This window comes from Atractosteus spatula, chromosome 8 (genome assembly GCF_055471065.1).
Source record: "Atractosteus spatula isolate fAtrSpa1 chromosome 8, fAtrSpa1.hap1, whole genome shotgun sequence".
In the NCBI taxonomy this organism is placed as follows: Eukaryota; Metazoa; Chordata; class Actinopteri; order Semionotiformes; family Lepisosteidae; genus Atractosteus; species Atractosteus spatula.
In genome coordinates, this window is record NC_142713.1 from 19,644,148 (window position 1) to 19,669,059 (window position 24,912).

The following is a 24,912-nucleotide window of genomic DNA, read 5'->3' on the forward strand; positions in this document are numbered from 1 at the left end:
ATTCCCTGAGAAAATGCTTTGTGCCACAGGGTTAGAGCCTTTCCAGTCACAGTTATGTAACCATAACAACAGACACCCACCCACAATTCCAAGCTGCTCCCAGATACAAAGACGATAGTAAACAAGCTATTAAAATGTGTTCAGTTTCACAGCTCTGGGCCGTCCTCCATTTGTTTCACTTTTATAATCACTCTGTGGGTGCAATAATTCTAATTATTTAAAATTGCACAAGGGGGTTATTAAATAGCTTCATTATTTGAGGTTATCCTCATTATACAAGGGATAAAAAGGACATTGGTAGAAAACTCGTTATAGTCCCATTTTATTTATGAAAAGGTAAATTATTTGGCTGCAGCTCTTCCTCATTTTTAATAACTGTTCATATTAAAGCTCCCCTTGGCCATACTTGATAAGGTTATCAGCTTGCCAACATATGTGTAAAACCATACCTTAGTGTTCCATTCAGGTCAGTAAATGGGTACCAGAGCATTAGTTTTTAAGGAATGCTATTCCTCAAATAAATTTGTCCTATAAAGTAATTCCTCAAATAAATTTGTCCTATTCATCATATTAATTTATTTGGCTGATGTATTTGCAAAAGCAATTTATATTTTTGTACAGCTATAAATTAGGGCACTCTGCAAGAGTATTCTGAATGAAGCACCTTGCTCAAGGGTAGAATAGTAGCACCAAACATGAAACTTGAACCCACAACCTTGCAGTTATGGGTTTGTGACAATATTTACGTGTACATGTATATATAATCAACACAATGTATGTCAGTATTTATGAAAAAAATACTTAGTTGTCTACATTCACACATCAGTAACATCTAGAATATGTAGGGAAGCGATTAAAAAGGCAAAGAAAATATTAAGATATGTTAAAGAATATTATTTTATTTGATGAATTGTACTTTAAAATTGTGCAAATCACTAGTAAGGCCTCATTCAGAAAACTGCGTACAATGTTGGTCACATTATACAAGAGGCATTGCTACCCTGGAATTGGAGAAGAGCAACCAGATACACTCTGAAGCTTAAGGGAATGTCCTACTCTGGCCAGCTGCAGGAACTGAAACCTTTCAGTCTTGAACAGAGAAGGAAACCTGAAGTATTCAAAATCCAAAAAAGCCATTGACAAAGTCACAGGAGGCATCTTCAGAATGAAAAGCAAAACACAAGCCAGGTGATACATGTGGAAACCAGGCAGAAGTGCATTTAAAACTAAGAAAAGTTGGCAATTCTTTACTCAAAGGATGGTGTTAGTCTGGAACAAGCTTTTCAGGCACTCTGTTGAAGCTGATAGCCCGGCTTCTTTCGGGAAATGGCTGGATGAGATCCTTGGATCAATTAGGGGCTAACTGCCAAACTGACTGGATGGGCCAAATGGCCTCTCCCTTGTAACTGTCCTTATGTCATAAATTCACATTGCTTATGAGAGTATATTTTTGCCAACTCTTTCACTAAATGCACACTATATGTGACAATTACCCATTGCTGATAAAGCATTTACTGTAGGTATTATTAGTTAAATATATTAGCATTCTGGTATTTGTCCATGTGTAATATTATAATGTGGTAACTCGTCCAATAGTTTGTTTTAGGCCTAAATATATTCATATGTCTTGATTAAAATGTAAACACGAATATTCTTCTCTTGCTTTCTGACCACATCTAGCCTTTTGCTCTCAAACAAGAGAAAACCTGTATATTCTGATTGTGATTTTGATTTGTATGGCTACAGTTAATGTTTTCAAACGTCTCTTCTAGCTATACAATACATTGACAGCATGTGATTATACAGTACATATACTGTAGATTTTTCACTTCAGCAGCCTGTAAGAAAAAGAGTTACAGCTGCTCATTTACTGTATGAGGTAAAGTGAATATTCCAGGGTCAGGGTAATACAATTTAACATGATATGATTTAATGCAAATGTATTGTCAAGTAATACATTGTTTTAATATCCTGGCAGAAACACAGCTATAGTGGCTACTGTACTGTATATCTGTATCTTTTGGGGTTTCCTTCAATAACCAAAAAGATCTGGAATGAGATTATATTTGTCAAAACACTTAATAGGAGGAATTTTTCTTTTCCAGGCTTTGTAAAATGAACAGTTTATTTGAAGATGTGTTTTATTTTATAAAAGAGATTATTGATAATCTCTGCAAATTAAAAACAATGTCCAGAAATAAAATATAGTCCTTGCAAATATGGGATTTATGTTAGTTCTAAGATTTCTTTGTGTCAAATGGTGTACATTTGGAAGTGAAATTATCTACTAGTAGCTGTTTCTTTAATGGGATGTTTAAAAAAAAGTTCAGGAGAAGATTCCAAGGCATTAAAAATGATATACATTTCCTATGAGATACAAAAAACGTGCTCTCTGCTGACTACACAGAACCAAAACTGTTTCTGAATATGTGTAATGCTTTCTAGATTTATTTATATCCCCAATAGGAACAAAAAACATGATATAATACAAATAAATCTTGGATTGGGTAATGTGTGTTTCTTAAAACAAAACTAAAACTGTAAGGACTAAACAGAACTGCACAGAGCAGACATATTTGTCATGAATAATTGAATTCCAGAAAACAGGAGGGTCACTTTAATTCACACCCCTGTGGTTAGTATTTTGTCATTCCTCCTCTGACATGGATTACACTGAAAAACACCTCCTGTAGAGTGCCATGAGGTTTTGGCACTCCTAAGGGGTGATTTTTGACCATTCATCCAGACAGATTTGCAATTAGGCCCTACAGATCCTTTGGTTTCTGTTTGTGAACTGCCTTCTTGAGCAAAAGCCACAAATTTGAGATTGGATTGAGGCCTGGGGATTGAGAAGGTTAGTGGAGAACATTTATTTTGTGCACGGTTTATCATTTCTTTAGGTTTTTGGATGTATGCTTTGGATAAGTGTAATGCTGGAATGTCCATTTTTGGCTAAGCTTAAGTTTCTTGATAGAGGGAACCAGGTGTTTGGGCAAGATGTTCCGGTATGTTCTTGAGCTCATGATTCCTCCTGTCTAAACAAGGCCTTCATGGCTCATAGAAGCAAAACAGCTCCTAAACATAACAGTCCCCTTGCTATATTTTACTGTGGGAAATAATTTTTCTCAACATGAGCCTCATCTTTCTTATACCAATCATTTTGAGAATAAGCTTATTCAAAAAGCTCAATTTTTGGCATAATGTGACCACAAGGCATGGTTTCAGCTGTCTTTCAGATGTAATTGGACAAATCAGAGTCACCTTCTTTTGTGGTTCACCCTTAACACCCAGCTATGAGTGCTGCACACATGCAGCGAATGAATGGTAGTTTTATGAACTTTGTATCCTGAAGATGCCAGTTTGTGTTTGTGAAGCTTTTGAAGATGCAGATCTTCAGCCATTACATTTGAACTTAGGGCTGTCTCCTGAGCCTAAAGTAGCCTCCTGAAAGTAGCCTTCATTTTCTTTATAATGAGAAGTGTTGGATTCAGCTTTTTGAGGATTTTAGGAAATTTTATAGTAGAACTTATGTAATTTGATGATTGTGTTTTCTGGGAATTCAATTGGTTATGACAAAATCAGATTTGCTCTGTGCATTTACAGTATATTACTGTTATAAGGATAACATTTTAATGTTTGTAAGCAAGACACATTACACAATCCTTAACTAATTGTGTTAGTTATGTTTTGTGTATAATATGGAGGCTTTATATGTCTCATGGAATGTACATTGAATCACTTTTGTTGTCCCCAAATTCCCTGTATGCAGTGTTTGCTGAGGATTTCAAACCTCTGTCTTGGCACTAATAAATAATATCCATACTGCTTTAGCCATCCTTCATTTGTAGTACAACTGTAATGAAGAGTGCAATTGAATTATCTTCAAGGCATAAATGTGTGAAGTGATGAACAGCATTAAAACTGCTCCTTTTAAAATCATTTTATCTCAGTGAAGCACAAAAAATTACATGCAGAAATGGGGCACAGAAAATTAGTACAGTTTTCAAATATGTAATAACCATATACAGAAAGTATACGTATTTGTCTTGCTTTTCAGAAATCTTCAGCCTATACAACTAAATTTAAAAATTAAATTTAAAAATTCCTATCCCTTTTTTCTAGAATGTGCCCCCTTTGTGATAACGATGCAATTGCTTTGGTTTCAACCTCGTATAATCCAAGTTATGTGATAATTAAAAAATGATCTTTCACCTTCATTAAAATTCACCATGCCATATCTATTAAAAACAGAGCACACAATTTCACAGCTGTCTCGGTGAAAATGTAAATTGTGACTTAGTTCAGTTTAGCATGAAGACTGAGATGTATGCAAATGTCTGAGAATTACAAAAGAAAACAACAGTAATAGGTGCTCCACCTGTCTCAGAATAAACAAACTTCCCCTCTTAATAAAACCTTTTTTCAAAAGTATTTATTGATTTGTAAAACAGTTTAAATGCTGTGCAAGATCATGGAAACAAGCAAGACAAGAGAATTTAAAGTGTTTCTTTTTTCTGTCGCACATTTCTCATAGGGAATTTAGGCTTTATATTTCAAAAGTAACTTTATTATTATTATTAACCAGATGTCCTAAATGTCTTTCATAGCCTGATGTACTTGACTTACTTTAAAGTACATTTCAGGCGATAACAATACCGTGTCACACAATGAAAGTGGAATACTCTGGTGAACTAATTACTAAATTAAAAAGCTTTTCCTAAAAAATAAATTACTGCCTCCTCTATCAGTTAATTCATTTAGAAGCAGGGTTGCAATTTCTTGAATCCAATTCTGAACAGCTACTGTTGCTAAAATATTGTGCATTTAGGTTAGTACCGTAGACATTATGTGCTGAAATGCTGAAATGACAGAACTTTTTTTTAAAAGAAAAATAATTGTTTTGCTGTAATACTGTATACAGTATGTGCCTCCAACACCAAAAATATATTGTATTCTTCTCCATTTGTGTCCCCCAATTTTTTTTCAATGAAACAGTGCTGCTTGTCACAGCCAGTGATGTATTATCCAGAATTTACACAAGGTCAGCATCTATTGCAAAGGTTGTTGTGGGGTAACACATTTAATCAGGCTGTCACCCATCAAGCTGCAATATTTATTGATGAAATGTGAGGCGATAATAAAGAATATGCATGTACTCAGGGTTATGTGCATACTGATAACTACTGTATGGAGTAAATGATTCATTGGCTGTAATTGCAACATCTTCCTGGCTCTTCATCAGTTAAAGCAGTTGGAAAGTTATGATGACAGATTGCCAGAAAGTTTAATTCTTACTGTATGTATATTTCTTTTGTTTTCCTTAAAAATGGAAGAAATTCAAGGAAGAAAACAATTAAAAATCAAATATTTCCGAAAATTAAATGATAAGACCTCACAAAGTTAGTTCTGTAAAAGCCATTACGTTACACTGTAGTATTGGCCTTTTTATTCACTTTTGAGAAACATCCTACTTTTGCTTAATCATTTTTAAATGATTACTAAGCTCTATGCAGATAAGATGATGGCAGTAGATATTTAATGTGTTCAATAAAAAAAAATAATTAAATGCAACACTGACATGCTTTAGTATTCTTGTGGGTTTTTTTGTGTCATAAACAACTAAAAAGTGATGAAGGGTGTGATTGATGCCTGGTATTTTCTTATCTGCTGAGCTGCTGTAGATTTGTATGCTCATCTTCAAACCAACAGGAGGCAACATGAAACCTAATAGTTAACCTAAACCTAAAGAATTTATTGGCATGTACTGTAATCGTATGAAAGAATGATAACGTCAAGTAAGTTCACATGTGCTATGCAAATATGACACAATTTCTCTTAATAATCTGCACAACGCAAATAAGTTAAACATCTTTTAGTTTTTAGTGCATTGCTTGGTATCATCTGTAAATACATGGATTTAATGCATATATAAGATGTAAATAGTACTGTACATAACATTCCTTCAAATTAACTTTCTCTTATAAAGATAATAAACATAAGATATATTGTATTACGAATTGTTTAAAAACTGAAAAATCTTAATAATATAAAATAATATGTGGCGGGATACTTAATGCAGTTTTCAGATTTTTTGTTATTTCTAGATTTGTTTCCCAAATAGAAAGAACCTGTTTTATACAAGCCAGGAATGAAATTCTAAAATCTAAACATGTGATAGTAGCATGAATGTGATTATGACCAGTAGGTTGTAACTTATACCAGGCTTAGATAACTTGAAATTTGAAGGTACTGTCCATACGGATTGCTAGGATTTGATTAATTATCATTGTAATGTAATAACAGATTAATGGATTATCTATTTAAATGTGCTGTTTCTTTAGTTATATAGAATTGGGAAAACTGTATAAATGTGTATAAATAAATCAAAATATATGAACTAATTAGTAGAATAAGGTTCTGACATTCATCTGACTTGTTACTTTCATTGTTGGAGATAGTTTCAGTCCTTGAAATACTAAGATTGGCCAATAGGAACATGTAATGATGTATCAATGAGAGTAACAGTTCTTTTATGTGCATCAGTCTCCCGTTCATGGCAGAAAATTGCATTTCAAATTGAAAGCTACTCTTTCAATTTGATTAAAATTACGTTTTGGGACCCGCTGTTTAAAAATTAAAGAAGGTAACTCTTTGGATTTTGCCAAAGAGGCTTTTAAAAGCTTGATGAAAAAATTAGGCTTGGAGGCTTATTTACTAAGTTGTATTTTCAAAGAGACTTAGAAAGCAGTACAGTTGGGCACTGTGAAAATAGAGATTAATCAAAGAATTTACATTTCAATTACCATAGTAATCAGAGGAATATTTCATAAATATTTCCAGTAGATTCCATTCCTGCACTGCTATTTATTGTAAGTGTACGCTACATACTAGTATATATTTTACATACTGTACTTTTCAGTCCATTCGGTATAGGATTAAAAGCACAAACATAAGCTCACTAGCTCGTTCAGTTTTATTTGGATTTTTTAACAGTACTACAGCACATACTCTGATTATCTTCAGACAAGGTAAGCAACGTATCTGAGAGGGCATTTTGATGGGGTAGACATAAAATTAAGAAGCTCTGCACTCTTATTTTCAGAATCACCGCTTGTTTTACTTGTGACTTTTTCTAAACATTTGCCAGACGTTTTCTTTTAGTGTTTTTCAATCCTTTTTTTTCCTCAATCATCAATGACTGGAAACCCAGAAACAATGACAGCTATGACAGATTAAAGTCCAGATAAAATAAAATCTCTGACCTACTATACCCTGCCAGATGGAATGAAAACCCAGTTTTTGATGATGACTATTATTTACCTGGTAAGGCCTCTGGGGAGTAAAAAATATGCCTTTAAGTAACATTTGGAATCTGTGATTAATCTTTTTTTTATTTTAAATTGGGTCTGAATACTGTATATCATTAATTATCACTATTATTGAATCTCATTTAATTGCAATTACAAATATTACTATTACAAATAGTGCAATTGAAATGAAAGCAGATCTGATTAGTGTTGATGATGGAAATTGGCTACACCTAAAACACATTATCAATCAACCCCTTTCCAAAAAGCAACCTTTTAAATTTCATAATACAGTATGTGTGTTCCTCATTTTGTATTAAGGGAATCATGACTGTAGAACATAAAACTGCCAAGGAAATGACATGAGCTGATCAAGCAGGAAATTGTACAGCTCATAGGAAAGTTACCATGACAACATAAAACATTAAAAGGCTACCAGCATTACCGGTGATATTTTTCTGGTGATTGATAACACACTTCTTTTGCCTTGATGTAAGTACAGTAGGATGACAGATACCCAATTACATGCCATCCACTGGCTTTGCATAGGTATGTAACTTATCTTTCAGCACAGAAAAGGTTTAGCTGCTGACAAATAGACCTTGAGTTCACACCCAAAGATGGGACTATTCTTTGAAATCAAATAAAAAGCTTTTATGTTTCTCTTTAAAACCCTATTTGAAGTATAAGAAGAAGTATATGAAGTGACACATCGAGTAAACCTTTACTTGTTCCTTTGCAGCCTACACATGCTGATGCAGCTACCTACTTGAACTATTTATCTGAAGTATTTTGTGCAAGGTAGTCCCAATTATTTCAGAAGTGCAGCAAACACATATTTTGTACAAATAAACAGACTCTGAAGTTTTCTCAAATAATAATTTAGTCTGATATACAGTGTAAATATATAAATACAGGAAACTCCAAAAGCCCCTGAAGACATGGAATGCAAAGGTGCTCACCTGGTAACGTCTAACACGTCTTTAAGATTGTAGAAAGGTGTTTTTTTTTCAAATGTTTTTTTTATACAGAATACACTTAGGTCATGTACTGTAAGCCAACTTGGGCCTGTTTACAGTACGTGACCCCAGAATGTTGCCTAGAGAAAGGATAAAATCTTTTTTTTTGTCTGTCTGCACTCTTTCACTTTGCAACAGTGCTTGCTTATAGTAGAGACATGAGCTGAAACCCAGTTGAATGTGCACGCCTTCATAAACCTTTAACCCGTAACTAATTTGCGCCTGACAGTCAAGTGTCGGCAGCCTCCAATCTTTCAGCTCCAACCGATCATTATTCAAATATTCTGCTGGGTCAATTGGAAACCGCATGGTATGAAATTTAATTTAAAATGCCATTACTGTGCAAAAAATTGATTCCTGAGGTGAGCTCATCACAGGGACTCTCAATTGGGTTTCCCAGAAAGAAAATGGATCTTCATTGTAACTCCCAAACCCTTGTTAGTTTTATCCAAAACTGGCAGGAATTTTAGCCACTGCCAGGTTAAATCAAAGGACAAACTCTAAAAACCAAAGGTTCTGATTTGCCTTAATATCCTCAACATCTACAATAACAGCTACAGAGAGATTGAAGAGAATAGGATTTAATATGTTAATTGAATAAACTGTGTCTCATTACAGTAAATTATTGATGTAGTATTCCATATTCTGTGAATAATTTATAAATGTAAATAAAACCCAGGTTTTCTTACAAGAAAAATAAATGCAGATTCAGTTATTGTTCTGAACAAGAAAATGCAGTCATCAGGCTTCAAGGATCCACCTATACTGTAGGCATCTTTATACGAATAACTTACAGTCATCTATAATAAGAAGAAATGGGTAGTTAATTTTGCTTTTTTACCAAGTTTTAAATTGAAAACCCGGCTTCCTTTGTAATGCCTATAACAAGCCTAATTTTCTCATATAACATGTTACCAGCAATTTAGTATGCTTAAAACATAAACTGTTATAATAGGGGTAACTTAATTAATGTACTGTATACAGAACAATAACATACATTTTTTCCTTCCTTTCACTACTATCATTAAAATTAAAGTAATTTGTGTTATGACACACATAATTATAATAAACTTTATTGTGTATACTGTAGTGTCTTTAAAAGTAGCATCTCAAAGTGCTTTACAGTAGGTGTAAAATAAGGAATGTAAATACTTACATAATTATAAACTAAAACTAAAAGGTTATTAACAAACCAGAATTAGCAATATGGTCAGATCACTCATAGAAAAAATAATTAACATTTTTAAATGACATGCCTTAAATCATTGCAATTCAGGTTTCATTGTAACTACTGTTCTGTACAGTGCCTTGCGAAAGTATTCGGCCCCCTTGAACTTTTCAACCTTTTGCCACATTTCAGGCTTCAAACATAAAGATATAAATTTTTTATTTTATGTGAAGAATCACCAACAAGTGGGACACAATTGTGAAGTGGAACGAAATCTATTGGATTTTTGAAACTTTTTTAACTAATAAAAAAATGAAAAGTGGGGCGTGCAAAATTATTCGGCCCCTTTACTTTCAGTGCAGCAAACTCACTCCAGAAGTTCAGCGAGGATCTCTGAATGATCCAATGTTGTCCTAAATGACTGATGGTGATAAATAGAATCCACCTGTGTGTAATCAAGTCTCTGTATAAATGCACCTGCTCTGTGATAGTCTCAAGGTTCTGTTGAAAGCGCAGAGAGCATCATGAAGACCAAGGAACACACCAGGCAGGTCCGTAATACTGTTGTGGAGAAGTTTAAAGCCGGATTTGGATACAAAAAGATTTCCCAAGCTTCAAACATCCCAAGGAGCACTGTGCAAGCGATCATCTTGAAATGGAAGGAGTATCAGACCACTGCAAATCTACCAAGACCTGGCCGTCCCTCTAAACTTTCAGCTCAGACAAGGAGAAGACTGATCAGAGATGCAGCCAAGAGGCCCATGATCACTCTGGATGAACTGCAGAGAACTACAGCTGAGGTGGGAGAGTCTGTCCATAGGACAACAATCAGTCTTACACTGCACAAATCTGGCCTTTATGGAAGAGTGGCAAGAAGAAAGCCATTTCTCAAAGATATCCATAAAAAGTCTCGTCTAAAGTTTGCCACAAGCCACCTGGGAGACACCCCAAACATGTGGAAGAAGGTGCTCTGGTCAGATGAAACCAAAATCGAACTTTTTGGCCACAATGCAAAACGATATGTTTGGCGTAAAAGCAACACAGCTCATCACCCTCAACACACCATCCCCACTGTCAAACATGGTGGTGGCAGCATCATGGTTTGGGCCTGCTTTTCTTCAGCAGGGACAGGGAAGATGGTTAAAATTGAGGGGAAGATGGATGCAGCCAAATACAGGACCATTCTGTATGAAAACCTGTTGGAGTCTGCAAAAGACCTGAAACTGGGACGGAGATTTATCTTCCAACGACAATGATCCCAAACATACAGCAAAATCTACAAAGGAATGGTTCACAAATAAACGTATCCAGGTGTTTGAATGGCCAAGTCAAAGTCCAGACCTGAATCCAATCGAGAATCTGTGGAAAGAGCTGAAAACTGCTGTTCACAAACGCTCTCCATCCAACCTCACTGAGCTCGAGCTGTTTTGCAAGGAAGAATGGGCAAGAATTTCAGTCTCTCGATGTGCAAAACTGATAGAGACATACCCCAAGCGACTTGCAGCTGTAATCGCAGCAAAAGGTGGCTCTACAAAGTATTAACGCAAGGGGGCCGAATAATTTTGCACGCCCCACTTTTCATTTTTTTATTAGTTAAAAAAGTTTCAAAAATCCAATAGATTTCGTTCCACTTCACAATTGTGTCCCACTTGTTGGTGATTCTTCACATAAAATAAAAAAATTATATCTTTATGTTTGAAGCCTGAAATGTGGCAAAAGGTTGAAAAGTTCAAGGGGGCCGAATACTTTCGCAAGGCACTGTATATAAACCGTATATGACACTCTAAGAATATAAAATATTGAAGTGATCACTAGCAGAATATTTCAGGTGACTGCACCTGAAAAGAAGAATCCTACAGAATTTGTGATGGACATGAGAACAAATTCCTTCTGACAGCTCAGGGTGCTTCAGGTCATGAATGAACATGTTGTTTTACTGAAGAGTGTCTGACCAGTGTCAAGCCTATACTGCTTTAGTGCTGCTCACCCAGCCAGGAACATGACCTGAAAGAGTCCAAGACACTTTTACTGTTCTCTGACACTTGAACAACACAGATGCCATGATCAGTGGTACAAAACCAACCCCAGTGCCTGGAGTCTTTGATTCAACAAGGACAGCTGTGCCGTATGTTCATATTTTGTCAGTGCTATGGCAACTGCTCACAGCTTTTCTGAACAACCCAAGGAGAGCTAGAAAACAAATGACTATAAATGTTTAACTGAAGCCAAAGCACATTGAAAGGTGAGCCTATGATCCCTTTTTAAAAATAAAGACAAATATTCAAATATTTCTCATGTTTATAATTTCAGTTGCTGTGAAACCTGACAGTGTTTTAAACCTGCATTTATGACTTTAAAGTTAAAACGTCTGTGCTTTAATATGTATTTATTCACTGAAACAAAATTTCTTCTTCTGTTTAATAGTTGGAATATTAATCATTAAGTCTCACTTTGTCCCTAATGATCTCAAGATGGCTGTTCACTCACCCTTGACAGGCTATATTAGTTCTTCCATATTAAGGCTATATGAGTGAATTCAATTATAATTATTTCTTAAGTGAGTTAGGGTAATCATAATTTATTTTCTGGACCTGCATTAAATATATATTTTTTAAATTTTAAAAAAAATTCACAACATATTTTAACATTTTGTTTAAAGACTGCTGTATGTATGCTTTATTACACTACCAGATATTACTGCTACATTTGAAATTCAGCATTTCATTTTACACATCCTTATGTGCCTTTGAATTTATATTTCCATAATCCTGACTTGCATTTAGTTAGGGTATGTGTCCTTTGAAGCTTGTGTCTTGGTGCTGTCACTAGAGGCTGCTAGGAAACATTGTTCACTAAAGGGTGATGCAATAAAAAAGTCTATGTTAATCTACAGTAGGTGTTTCTAGCCACTGTATGTGATGTCAGACAGACATCAACCTTTAGGATGCACCCCTGTGCTTAAAATAAAATGACATCTAGATAGTGAGTTTGGCTGTCTATTAAGATGACAATTTTTAAAGATGACGATCTGGACAAAATATTGCAAGCACTGCATCATCATTACAATATACTATCATGTTTGCCAAATCATTGCGGACTACTCTGAAATCTGTAATAAGAAAAATGGAATGAAATATTTTGAGACATATTTAACTATAATCAATAATTGGAAAGAGATTTATTTTTCTGTTTTGAAAATAACATTGACAAAAACATAAAACTATTTGAAGTAACCAATAACCTACTGTAAGTAACAATAACCAAAGGGGCGGAGCGGTGGCGCTGTGGCTAAGGATCTGTACTTGTGGCTGCAAGGTTGCTGGTTCAAATCCTGTGGTTACTCTGTTGGGCTCCTGAGCAAAGCCCTTAACCCCAGCTGCTCCAGGGGTGCTGTACAATGGCTGACCCTGCACTCTGACCACAAGTATTTCTCTGTCTGTGTGTCTCATGGAGAGCAAGCTGGGGAATGTGGAAAAAGACAAATTCCTAATGCAAGAAATTGTAAATGGCTAATAAAGTGATCTTATATCTTAGTCTAGCAAAGCTCAGTAAAATTCATTTTACTTAAGACATCCATGAATATGCCACTTGTTCTACAGTATATAAAGAAGACACTTCATCTAGAATACACACACCTTACAGGATTATATAACTCAAAGTTTCATCTCCTAGTTCATCTGACGGACTTTCTGTTTTCTGTGAGAGAGACTACTTTCTGTAAATGCACATGATGTTTGAGGCAATAAGACCATCAGGGTGATTTAGTATCACATTGCACCATAAAATGAAAGAAGATTGCTTTTCACTTGCCTATCTGTCTTGCCTTATATAATCCATCCATCATGTGAGCCAGACCATGAAGAAAGACAGTGTCACATCAATGGTCTGTGGTCTTTGTTTATTGTATAATGTTAATTTTATCAGGACAAAAGGTTCTCTTAGTTTTTGAGACAAGCTTTTATTAGCTGATAACTTTGCTTTTGATTCCACGTTCACTACATTGCATCATTCTACAGTCATTTATGGCCTCCTAGATATATGAAGACAGTAAAAGAATCTGGCAAGCATTTGGTAAACTCATTGATCTGGTGAAGTCATTTTTAGTCTAATTAAATGTGTTTGAATAACGTCAATCAATCAGACCTTGATCAGTCTACTAGACATACTCAACACTGACTGCTAAAGTGGACACCACTTAACTCTGGTTAGCCAGTGAGTCAGTGCTAACTTAACATATGGTTCTGATACGTGCCAATGGCACCTGACTTGCATTTTCAAAAGAATCAGTGAAAATGACAAAGATGCAATACTCTGTGGGAGAGTATTGTAATTCATACAAAGATTTATATTGAACTACCAGCTAACACCACCTTGTTTCCTAATGACCCAAAAAGAGTGAAACCAGATGGCTCCAAATTAACTGGCACAGGCTAAGACAGTCCAGGTTTTACAGTTAGCAACTGGCATAATGTAGCTTCAGTACTTCAGTGAATTGGTGTGGAGGTTGTAAAGCCCTCAATGCCTCAGTCTGTCTGGTGATAATGTAACCATCTGGTACCCATACCTAAGCCAGATGTAAATCAAGGTCTTCAGGGGATATAAAGCCTTGCCATTCCTTACTAATACTGTTTTTGATATTATCTCTTTTAGGATACAATGTTAACAATATTTTTCCATCATCTACGTTTTCATACAGTATGTAATTCCTCTGAGACCATTTACTCGTAATATATACTAATATACCTTGAATCTAGCACAATGACAACCAAACATTAGCAATGCCCTCTCTTTTATTGCACATTATTTTATTCCCCTGAATTGACAGTACCAATAGTCATTTCTGAGCAGCTAGTAATGAAAGTAAATATAAAAAACTGAATTGCTACTATGCCAAAATACCAAGAGTCATAAGAGAAAAACACTTTAGGATAGGTTACTGGATGGGTTTTGCCTGTTAAAGAAGAAATTAAGAACCTAAGAATGTAGTCTTTTCTGTATAGGCCTAAAAATCAGTTCGTATCCCATCAATGTTGGACATTAGCTTGAACATGGAAAAGTATCAATTGTGACCAAAATTACATACACTATTGTATGTCTTACTAGTGCATTGTGTAGTTTTAGCATAGCGTCTCTTACTTGTTACCTTTGGTAGTTACTCCCCTAATTGAATATCCTTACTACAATACTGTGCATCATCCTCCTTGTCTTTAGAACTACTCCTTGTCTTTAGACTTGAATTTAATATTTAGGTTCACTAATCTGGCACTGTTTGTAGGAGGAATGGTGGCAGTCCAATATTGGAGTAGCTTACAAAGTCTAAGCCTTTACCATAACATTTTAGGGCTGCTCTACAGGTATGTGTCATTAGTGGAACCAATCCATCCAACATCACAAAGCTGCTCATTCCTGGTGAGGCTTGGGGCAAGCTGGAGCCTATGTCTGGGTGAAAGGAAATACACCCTTGATGGGATGGTAGGGCATTCACACAGAATTTAGAGACACACATTATTAACCAACTTGTCTTTTGAAGATGGAAGGAAAAGAAACCACCTGGAGAAAAACCACAATGAAGAGATCATGCAAACTGCACACACAGAGTACCCCGATCCTAAACCCTATGGTTCAGACCCAGGAACCATGAGTTGCAGGGTAGCACTGCAGAACAGAATATCACTGTACTGTCCCTAGTGTTCACCAAATTCAACAGAGGAGGTAATGCATTCGAAATAGTAATTGTCTATAAAAGTCAAAGTTCACTTAAAAACAAACATTCACTTTAAAATGTGGCTGACTATATTTCTAGCTACATTAAAACAAATATATGAAACTGTTACAATTGATTACACTCCAGTAATCCAGTTCTAACTGGAGTGAATTCTTTGCTTTATCTGTGAATTAAGTCCTGACTGTGTTTTTGTTTGCTCAATTGCTAAAGATGTGTTGTAGCTTGATTAAATTGATTAATGCGTACTAAAACAGTTAACATGATCAAGTGAAAATTAATTTCACTAATAGATCAATGGATTTATACTGTAAAATATTGTATTTGATCACATAACAGTGCTGCTTCACAGCTAAGAACATACCGATACATAATTTAAAAGATACTATGTGCTGTCAGTTAAGGTAAGTCTACCCTAAATCTGAGACTCCAGGATAAATCAGTGCAAAGCTGTATAATATACTGTAAATACACAGCCTAGAATTGTGTCATTGGACTGTGAGATCCCTATGGGCATGAATATAGTTAATGCAAAAAAGGCAACTAGTCTTTCAGGATTCCTTTCTATCAGCACCTGTTTTAACAATGCTCATTTGTCACTATTTAGATTTAATAAAAGAAATTCCATCTCTTCATGTCCTGAATGGTTTTGATGAATGGTTCATGTACTGTAGATGCTGTACAGTACATTATAATCATTGACCTCTCCAAATAAATGAGATAAAAAAGTCCAGAGAAAGGCTTAATCTGTGCATTCATACTGTGTTATACAATGAACATAAATAACAATGCATTTTTTTATTTGCCATTGATTTCACAATGTGCTATATTCTGCATTCATACTGTTAAGATTCAACTTCAAATATTTCATTAAAATGTACAACAGTGTAATTATATTTTGGTAGCCACACAAGAGTATATTGAGTGAGCTATATAAGTACAGATTAAATTAAATTTTAATATGATTATAAATGCTGTTAGCATATAATAAGGTTAATGTCACCCTTTCAAATGATTGATAATTTAAAAAAACAAAAGCTCTGGCTTTTTCTGTGGTTCAGGTTTAGATGATCTGTGTTTTAAAATAAAGGATAAAGTAATAACATGATCTACAGTGTTTGGTTAAATGCAGACCCTGTTCATCATTACATTGCTTTACATTGGAGAACCACATTAAGATTTATTAGTCAATTATGTAAATCCCAAGGTATAAATGCATTAACAAGACCCATGATTAAGTCCAGACAGTCTATTGCTGCACACAGTAAAACACAATAACCCCTTTATGTATAATTAATTGACATCTTTTCTAGTTCTACCAAATTGTAATAAACCATAGATTCAGCAGTACAACAATGAACACAGTAAAATGCCCTCCAGATTTATCTAACCCTCTGTGATATAGTAACAAAACATATCATATAACAGAATGAGTCATGCATTGGATAGTTCCATCCTAAAAAAAAAACCTAAAATGTTATACTGTAATTGTAATAGAAATGCACTGAGCAAAGCCACATTTGTCATAAATAATTAATTGAATTCTTGAAAATAGGAGGATCACATTTATTCACATCTCTAAACATTCATTTAAAAAAAATCAACAAAAATAAATGCACATCAAAATTCTGGTCTTTGGCAATGCAATGCCTCTAGAACTATACATTGTAGATGCCTTTTGAAGGACTGTTGTCATGATTGTAATCCCTCCCCCTTAAGGGCGCTCCGGCTCTTTCACATTTTAGTTGATTTTGTGCACCTGCTCCCTGTTCCAGCCTACCTTAAAAACCAGATGCTCACTCTTTTCTGGGCTCTGCATTGGAGGCCTGCAGGCCCGCCTACCACCAAGTCGCTGTCACGGATGTCCAAAGGGACTAACCATGACCGGAAGGGCAGCAGGCAGGAAACTAGGGACAGGACAGAGTAGGAGCGCTCACTGGCTGCAGAGGGCGTGACAGTACCCCCCCCCCTTCATGGGCGGCTCCTGACGCCCATACAAAAAAATAAGCTGCACAGCACTGGGGGGAGGAAAAACCTCATTTAACTGCAAGGAAACCTCCGGGAGTCCACGGCTGAGAGCTACCCCCTCCTCCGGGGTATAAATCTTTATTGGGTGGAGGAAGAGTAGGGCTCTGGAGACTAAAAACAAAAAAGTACTCAAACACAAACACAACAGACAAAAACCTGGGAGACCAGGGAGACAAACCACAAAGAACAGATAGGAACCAAAAATCAGGTAGGAACCAAGACACAGGGAGTGGGGGGGACCAAATAGGAGGGGAAACCAGGAAGAGAAATCAAAACAAAAGGCAAAAAACACTATTAAAAAACAAAAAAAAAACGGGAAAAAAATACCGCAGACTGGGCAATTGGCACGTTCACATTCTAACGCTGATATTGGAGTGGACAACCTGAGGAAAGCCAGGCCATAGTCCGCTCACAGACACAGATGCCCGGAGTGATATCCAGCGAAAAGAATAGAGGAACGGCAGAACTCACCAAGCTGACGCTGATATCGGAGTGGACAACCTGAGGAAAGCCAGACAGTAGTCCACTCACAGACACGGATGCCCGGAGTGATATCCAGCAATCAGAATGGGAGAGCCAGCTCAACATTCAAACACTGATATCGGAGTGATCTACCCGAGGAAAGCCAGGTACAGGACCCGCTTACAGGCACAGAAGATCAGAGTGATATCCAGTGATTAGAATAGAGGAACTGACTAATAATAATAAAAAAAATAGCCCAGAGCAAAAGAAAAAAGCAAAAAAGGGTCAGAAGGTGGCTCAGCATTCTGTCACGGACGTCAAAAGGGACTAACCGTGGGGAACAGGAGAGCGGAAAAAGACCCATATGCGTAGCGGCGGAACGGGAAAAAGGCCCGGGCTCGTTAGTGCAAAGAGTTCAGGAGTGCCGTATAGAAACCTATGCCCTCAGGTAGTGGACGTGGGGTGACCTGGTGATAGGCGGGTCTCAGGACATCCGAACGTCAATGCTGAGCGAGGGCAGAGTGCAAGGAGATATATAGCCCAAGGGAAAGAGAGGGACCGGAAGGGCAGCAGGCAGGAAACTAGGGACAGGACAGAGTAGGAGCGCCCTCTGGCTGCAGAGTGCGTGACAGTCGCCTTACATCCGCGGCTTGAGAGCTGGGCCTCCTATTGGCGTCCTGAACCAGCCGAGTCCAGGACTCGGAGTGCCTGGTCCCGTTAATCGTTTTAATTCCCCAACCTTGCACTGGATCCCGTTCCGGCTTTTAACTGTGTTTTGTGTTCGTCTCCTCCTAGATTTCCTGGTTTTGGGACATTTGGACTTTGCCCTGGTTTTCTCCCTACGGACTTTCTCTGATTTGTTTGCCTGGACCACACCCCCCCCGAGCACCAGTGCACGCTCGTCACACCCCCCTGTTCATCTACCAGCCCAGTTCCTCGTCTCCTCCTCGTGTCTGTTCACTCCCTTTTGGATTCTGCTGTCTGAGGTCCTGAAAAACGCTTCGTAACAAGTGTATTGGGCTTTAAGACAAGAGATTCAGGAGGAAGCCACACACCTAAAGGTAACAGTTGAAGATTATATTTGGAAGAGTGAACTCCAACATGGGCCAAGATATTTTACATAAACCTGGTGTCCCCCATCAAAGAGCTCTATCTTGGGTGAAAATGGACATTCCAGCATGAAATTTATCTAAAGCACTTATATAAATCCAGGAAGAAATGATTGACCACACATTAAATAAATGTTCTCATCTATAGGGGTGGAGCGGTGGCTCTGTAGCTAAGGATCTGTGCCTGTGCCTTTGACTGGAAGGTTGCTGGTTCAAATCCCATGGCTGACAGAGGAATCCTACTCTGTTGGGCCCCTGAGCAAGGCCCTTAACCCCAACTACTCTGGGGGTGCTATACAATGACTGACCCTGTGCTCTGGCCTCAAGCTTCTCTCCCTGTCTGTGTCTCATGGAGAAAAGCTGGGGTATGTGAAAAGATGAATTCCTAATGCAAGAAATTGTATAGGGCTAATAAAGAAATATTATTATTACATTATCAACCTCTGCATCTCAATTAAATCAAACTCTGTGGTTTGAACTCATGAATGTAGTTCACAAACAGAATCCAAAGGGTCTGAAAAGCCTAGATCAATTTTGCCTGGAGGAGTGGACAAAAATGTCCTCTCAGAAGAGAGATAACCTCATTGCACACTACAGGAGGCATCTTGTCAGTAATCCATGTCAGAAGAGGACTTAAAAGCTATATGGGTTAGAATAAACATGACCTTTGTGTGAATAAATTTGACCCTGAATTTATATTAATTATGTTTGACAAATTTGACTGCTCTGGGCAGTGCTATCACAATTACAGTTTAATATTTCTCAGTTTTTTAAGGAAAACGCATTATACATTATGTAAATCTGTTTATTACATAAAGTTTTTTTCTTCAGATTTCAGAGGGGCTATAAAAAAGTTGGAGGGAACTATATGTACTAAAGCTATATGAACAAAAAACTGGATTAGATTAAAAGTAATGCAGAAAAAGTGGGTCATGCAAACTGATGGCAAAATTATATACTGTATATATATAAAAAAAACTGCCAATGCTTCTGGAAATTGATGGTGTCTTATGAAGTATTTGTATTTATAATCTAATCAAACTGTTACATTCTAAGTATTGTAGCTACTGTACTTAACAGTTTAGTCTATAAAGTCAAATACAAAAGTGCTTAAAAGATATTCATAATCATACTGTACAGTATGTGTTGGGAAATGTTTAAATAAATAAGGGAAATTAGGTTGCTGCTGTAACTGGTGTTTGTGGACCAGTAGGTGGCACTCCTCACTCTGCTCCAGAATGTCCAAACAAATGACCTAGTTTGGTCACCCAGGATGCTGTGTTATAGGAATGGCCATCTTTCAGTGAAGATGTTAAATGAGATGTTATCAAATTCTGATGGGAAAGACCAGAGCTACACCTTTTATTAATGATTCATGGCACTTTTTAAAATGCTAAGTGTTTTACCCCCATTGTCCTGGCTAATGTCCACTCTGGGGTTTTACAATCTGATCTTTCTAATGTTTCCACTTAGTTCAATTTGTGAAGCAATTTCCCTTTGTACTGGGTCACCTCAAAGAATAAATCACTTAAGAGACTCTTTGAGATGAAAAGCATGTATGATGCATTGAAATATTATTATAAGTAGTATTGTTAAATAAAACAACCAGGAATTAGGACAAATTGTTATTGGGGTTGTCCTAACGACACCTGCATGTATTTGTTGAATATTAAACCATCCTACTGCCTGCATTCCGAATACACATGAACATGAAAACCCCAAATCTAAAATATACTGTATCTGCAGTATCATGCCCTGTGATGGACTGGACTCTCATCTAAGGTGTCAGCCTCGTACCCACGGTCTGCCCTGGTTACGCTCTGGCTCACTGCAGCTCTGAATTGGAGTAAGGGATTACTGAAAATGAATGGATGGAGCTCTGTTTTCAGACATTTGGAGAACCTGAATCAGTTGCTTTTTTCCCCCTGAGAGAGGATCATAGAGGTAGCCGAATGGTTGAGGTTGGGTATGTTCATGTTCTGGGGAAGCTGCAGGAGGAAGGCCTAAATGCTGAGTATCTGGTCTTAAAAGCCATGTTATACTCAATACATCATCATCACTGTGATGGAGGGGATGTCCTGGATGTAGAAGATTTACCGCCTTACTGCCTCATCTCATCAGTTCTTAGAATCTACGTAGTGATGATCTTAGTGAATCCAGAGATGGGAGGCCATAAAGAAAATCCAGGTTACTACCATATGTGGTGATGGAGGACAAGAGTAGGTGATAATCTAGTCTCTGTACCAGAATTCCTAGACCAATGACCCCATATGGTGACGAAGGACCTTTGGATGAATAAAAATCCCATGTTGGGGCTGACAAGAGTAGGGGTGTTAACCCCAGTGAATTTCCCTTCAGTCTTGCTCAAATTGCCAATATTCCTGACTTAATTAAATAATTTTATTCCTTTGCTTACCAGTAGTATCAGTATTTTCCTAAAATCAGCTATGAATAGCTGCATAATTAGTGAGAGATTTTAAAGGATCATAGGGGGACAGGTGGCTTCATGAGATGAAAATGAATGTGTACTCTGCTTTCCCCATAAAGGGAATCCTCAAGTCTGTGTTGAGAACTGGTATTCAAACTAATTTTTTCATCAGCTGACAAAATGCTGCCACTTTTCTGCTGTACATTCTGAAAACTACTAAGCAGGTTCAAAACTACCCTGCCACTAATTTTTCAATTTCAGGGTTGACTGTATTCTGTTACTATATGTTCTAGATAATGTTCTAAAGAGACAGATAAATAATTTTAGAAGATTGTTTGAATAGTCTCTGCAAAAAAAGCAACATGTTTTGAATAGAATATAACTCATATACGATATATATATATATCAGTTTAAAACAAAAGGTAAACAGTACTGTAATCATGTCGTACATATATGGTCATACAATGCATTGCAAAACCATTCTAGGAACCTCCACATCATTTCAATGTCATTGCTTTGACATAACACCTCTTAAACATGTACAATAACCAGATAATCTTTAGATTTGTACAAATTGTCCTCTGAGTTGCAACAAAGAAGTGATAAATGAAGATCATCAGGTAAATGGGCAATGACCATTCTTGTTAAATGCTAGTGTCAATGTAGACCCATTTCTAATTCAATCCTTCAGTCAGGGTTTGAGGTTTCTGTATAGAATAAACATGTTTATACTCTATGTGAATATACTGTACTACACATTTCCAGTAAAAAAATAAAACATACACAATGAAATTTTCTTTTTCCTGTTATAAATAGTATTTCCCCAGAGATTAAACAAAATCCACAGTCAGTTTTTTTAAGCTGTAGCTGCTGTCTTCTAAAATGACTAACTTAGCGTGAGATTTGAATGTCATTATCTGGAAAAGCTCTGAATAAGCTTTTCATGGTTTGGTTTGCATGCAGAGCTCATAGAAAACACTGTGCCAGGTATTCTTGTAAGTGTTTGGCAGACGTTAGCTTCTCCATAATAGATCACCTGATAGCCTGGGAAAAGGCCTTTTACTGTACCTGATTTAGATTAACTTCCAAAAAGTTCATATGAGAGAAATCATGCGAGATAATTCTGTAAAGCCATCAAACGAGGATTAACTATGAGTGCCTGCTAATAGTGATTTTAGCCCGCACTGGCTGGAGAGCAATGACACACAAACAGCATCCCAGCCGAGCTGCACTGTCCAACAAACCTTCATCCTCGGACACAGTAGCCACATCAATCAGCCCATTGGGGGTTACACGATTTTAAGTGCTCAATCAAATTAAGTGTGGGGGTCTGAGTATTCTTCCTGCATTAATACTCAAGAGTAAATCCGAAAAGACCAAGGCTGAAGCACTTTTCCACAAAAGAAAAGACTTCTGGGGTCTGCCACACCTGCTCCTTGTTGTTTTGTACAAGGCATCATTCTAGATTGGTGGGCTACAAATGGTAAACCTGTGAAGACTAGATCAGTTTAAAAATTCTGAAGTCAGCTGGAATAATCACAGTACTGGGCATTGGAACTATCAATTCTAAACCATATTTTTTCTTCTAAATTGAAAACATAATAATGAAGTGTTATCATGAACACTAAATAAGACAGCACCGACACCCGGCTTGTAGCACACTGTTCTAATAGCACACTGCTCCTACACAGTTGAATTACCAGCTTGTCTCCAGAGAAATCTTAACCATGCAGTTACAAAGCCCAGCAGAAGACGTCACTGTATATTGCAAAGCACACAGCACATTAATCATCCCAAAATCCACACCAGCATACTGGTGGGCAGCTCTTGCAAACATAATGACAACATTAAAATCTCATTTTATCTGGCCACCAAAACATATTTTGTCGGCTGGAACACAAACATATGCATATTTATTACTCCAAAATGAATTAGCAATGCTTGCTATTTCATTTTCTACTTAAATTTTATTGAAACTGAATATCTTACATTATTTGAATGAATCCAATTTTGTTTTATACATATTATAGTTTGCATTTCTAAGTGATGAGAGTGTGTCTAAATGTACCAACAGGCAAGAAAGTGAATTCATAAGGACAGGCCAGTTCTGGCACTTGAGGGGTGAGGTTTTTTTTTTATTTTAGCCTAGAAAATTGGAATTATCCTTCAGAAACAGAAAAACACTTAAAAAGCATAGTTCCAAGTGAACTCCAACACTATGAAATGGAAAGTAAACTAACATTAATGAAGAAATAAAAAAATACCATACAGTACATTATTTTAGGGCGCTGGTATTGTACAGTATATTAAGTCAGTTTTGTATTTAAGCTTAAAATAATTATGCAATACTGTATCAAAGCAATTGTCTATCACTAAACCTGAATTAAAAAAAGTCCTTCAGGCAATTTTTGAAGTAGCTTTAATTTCACATCATTTTCTAACAAAAATCTTTGCCTTTTCTTTCATCTGAAAAGTAAATAATGTAGGTATGACTAAAATGCTCACTCCAGAAAGTAAAAACAGCTGCCAGCAATTCTTTGAAGCTTTTTGAGGTTAAACTACTGACAAATCCACAGGCAACACAGAAGAGGCTTTGCTATTTCTTCAGGCACCCAGTTCTCAAGAATGAAAGGAAAAAAATAAAAGATGAGAAATAAAAAAAAAAACAACAATCTATTTTTCCCCTGCTAACACCCCTGCTAAGATACTCTGTCTGAAACCTGAGGTCTTCTGAGTGCCATATCTGGGCAAACAAGAAACAGATTGAGACTCGCCTTTCACAGGAAACATCCCCTGTTCTCAAGCATTCTTTCCAGTAACCCCTAGCAGCACCAAAAGCTAAGTTTTTTTTATAACCTACCTTCGTTCTCATTGGCGAAAGAAGTCCTTCCATTTTGGCTTCTTTTTCATTCCAGACCTTAGTATCCTTTATGTGCCTCTGCGATACACAAGCATCCTCACACAAATAGAACCATGCCACAACAAAACCCCCTCTGCGTGATCTCCTTCATTTACATGTGCCGTGCACATAGAGAATCTGCCTAACTTAAATCCCCCGTTCAGCTACAGCACACCACTTCTGGTGGAACAGTCTTCTGTGCGTCTCTCTGCACATTCTGCCCCCAGCTACGTTTGTTCTCTGTTCAGTGACAAGCGCTCCCCAGCCTTTCCGCGCAGTTCATTCAAAACTAAGGAGAAAGGGCTTTCTAGTCCAAACCCTTGTGATCAGGTCACAAGGGTCCTCTGGAAGGTGTTGGCAAGGTTCAATTGTTTCCCCGAACAAAAAGGAGGACTTTTATTCAATCGCAACCTGATCTCTTTATTTTCTCCTTGAACTGTGCATGACTCAATGTCCTCCCTAACCTAAATTATTTGCTTCGCACCAGCATTTTTTTTACCAGCATTCAAAGTCTGCCATTAGTCACCCTTGCTGCAGTTATTTATGGTCCTCCAGTTGTAAATCCATTAAGCCCAGATGATTTGTTAAATCCAAATGACAAAAAAAGGAAATATACCAAATATAAAAGCGTCTCCTTTTCATTTACACACAAAAAAATGTGCAAAAGAAATAGGTTAGAGATGGGAATAGCTGTCTGTTGACACTGCTGTCTGCAGGTTTTAAAGTGCATGGACATGACAGGGTATTAGGAGAAATCCTCTTAAATCTCT

General features: G+C 36.8%; 1 protein-coding gene across 1 annotated transcript in view; it reads right to left on the minus strand.

Annotated features, from left to right (window-relative positions):
• Positions 1–24,161, minus strand: part of frmd4a (FERM domain containing 4A) — a 211,210-nt gene extending 187,049 nt beyond the window's left edge. The window contains exon 1 of the mRNA XM_088923580.1: positions 24,104–24,161. Coding sequence (XP_088779706.1) covers positions 24,104–24,136 — 33 coding nt within the window. The 5' untranslated portion in view covers positions 24,137–24,161. The remainder of the gene's footprint in view (positions 1–24,103) is intronic.
• Between the last annotated feature and the right edge of the window lie 751 nt (positions 24,162–24,912).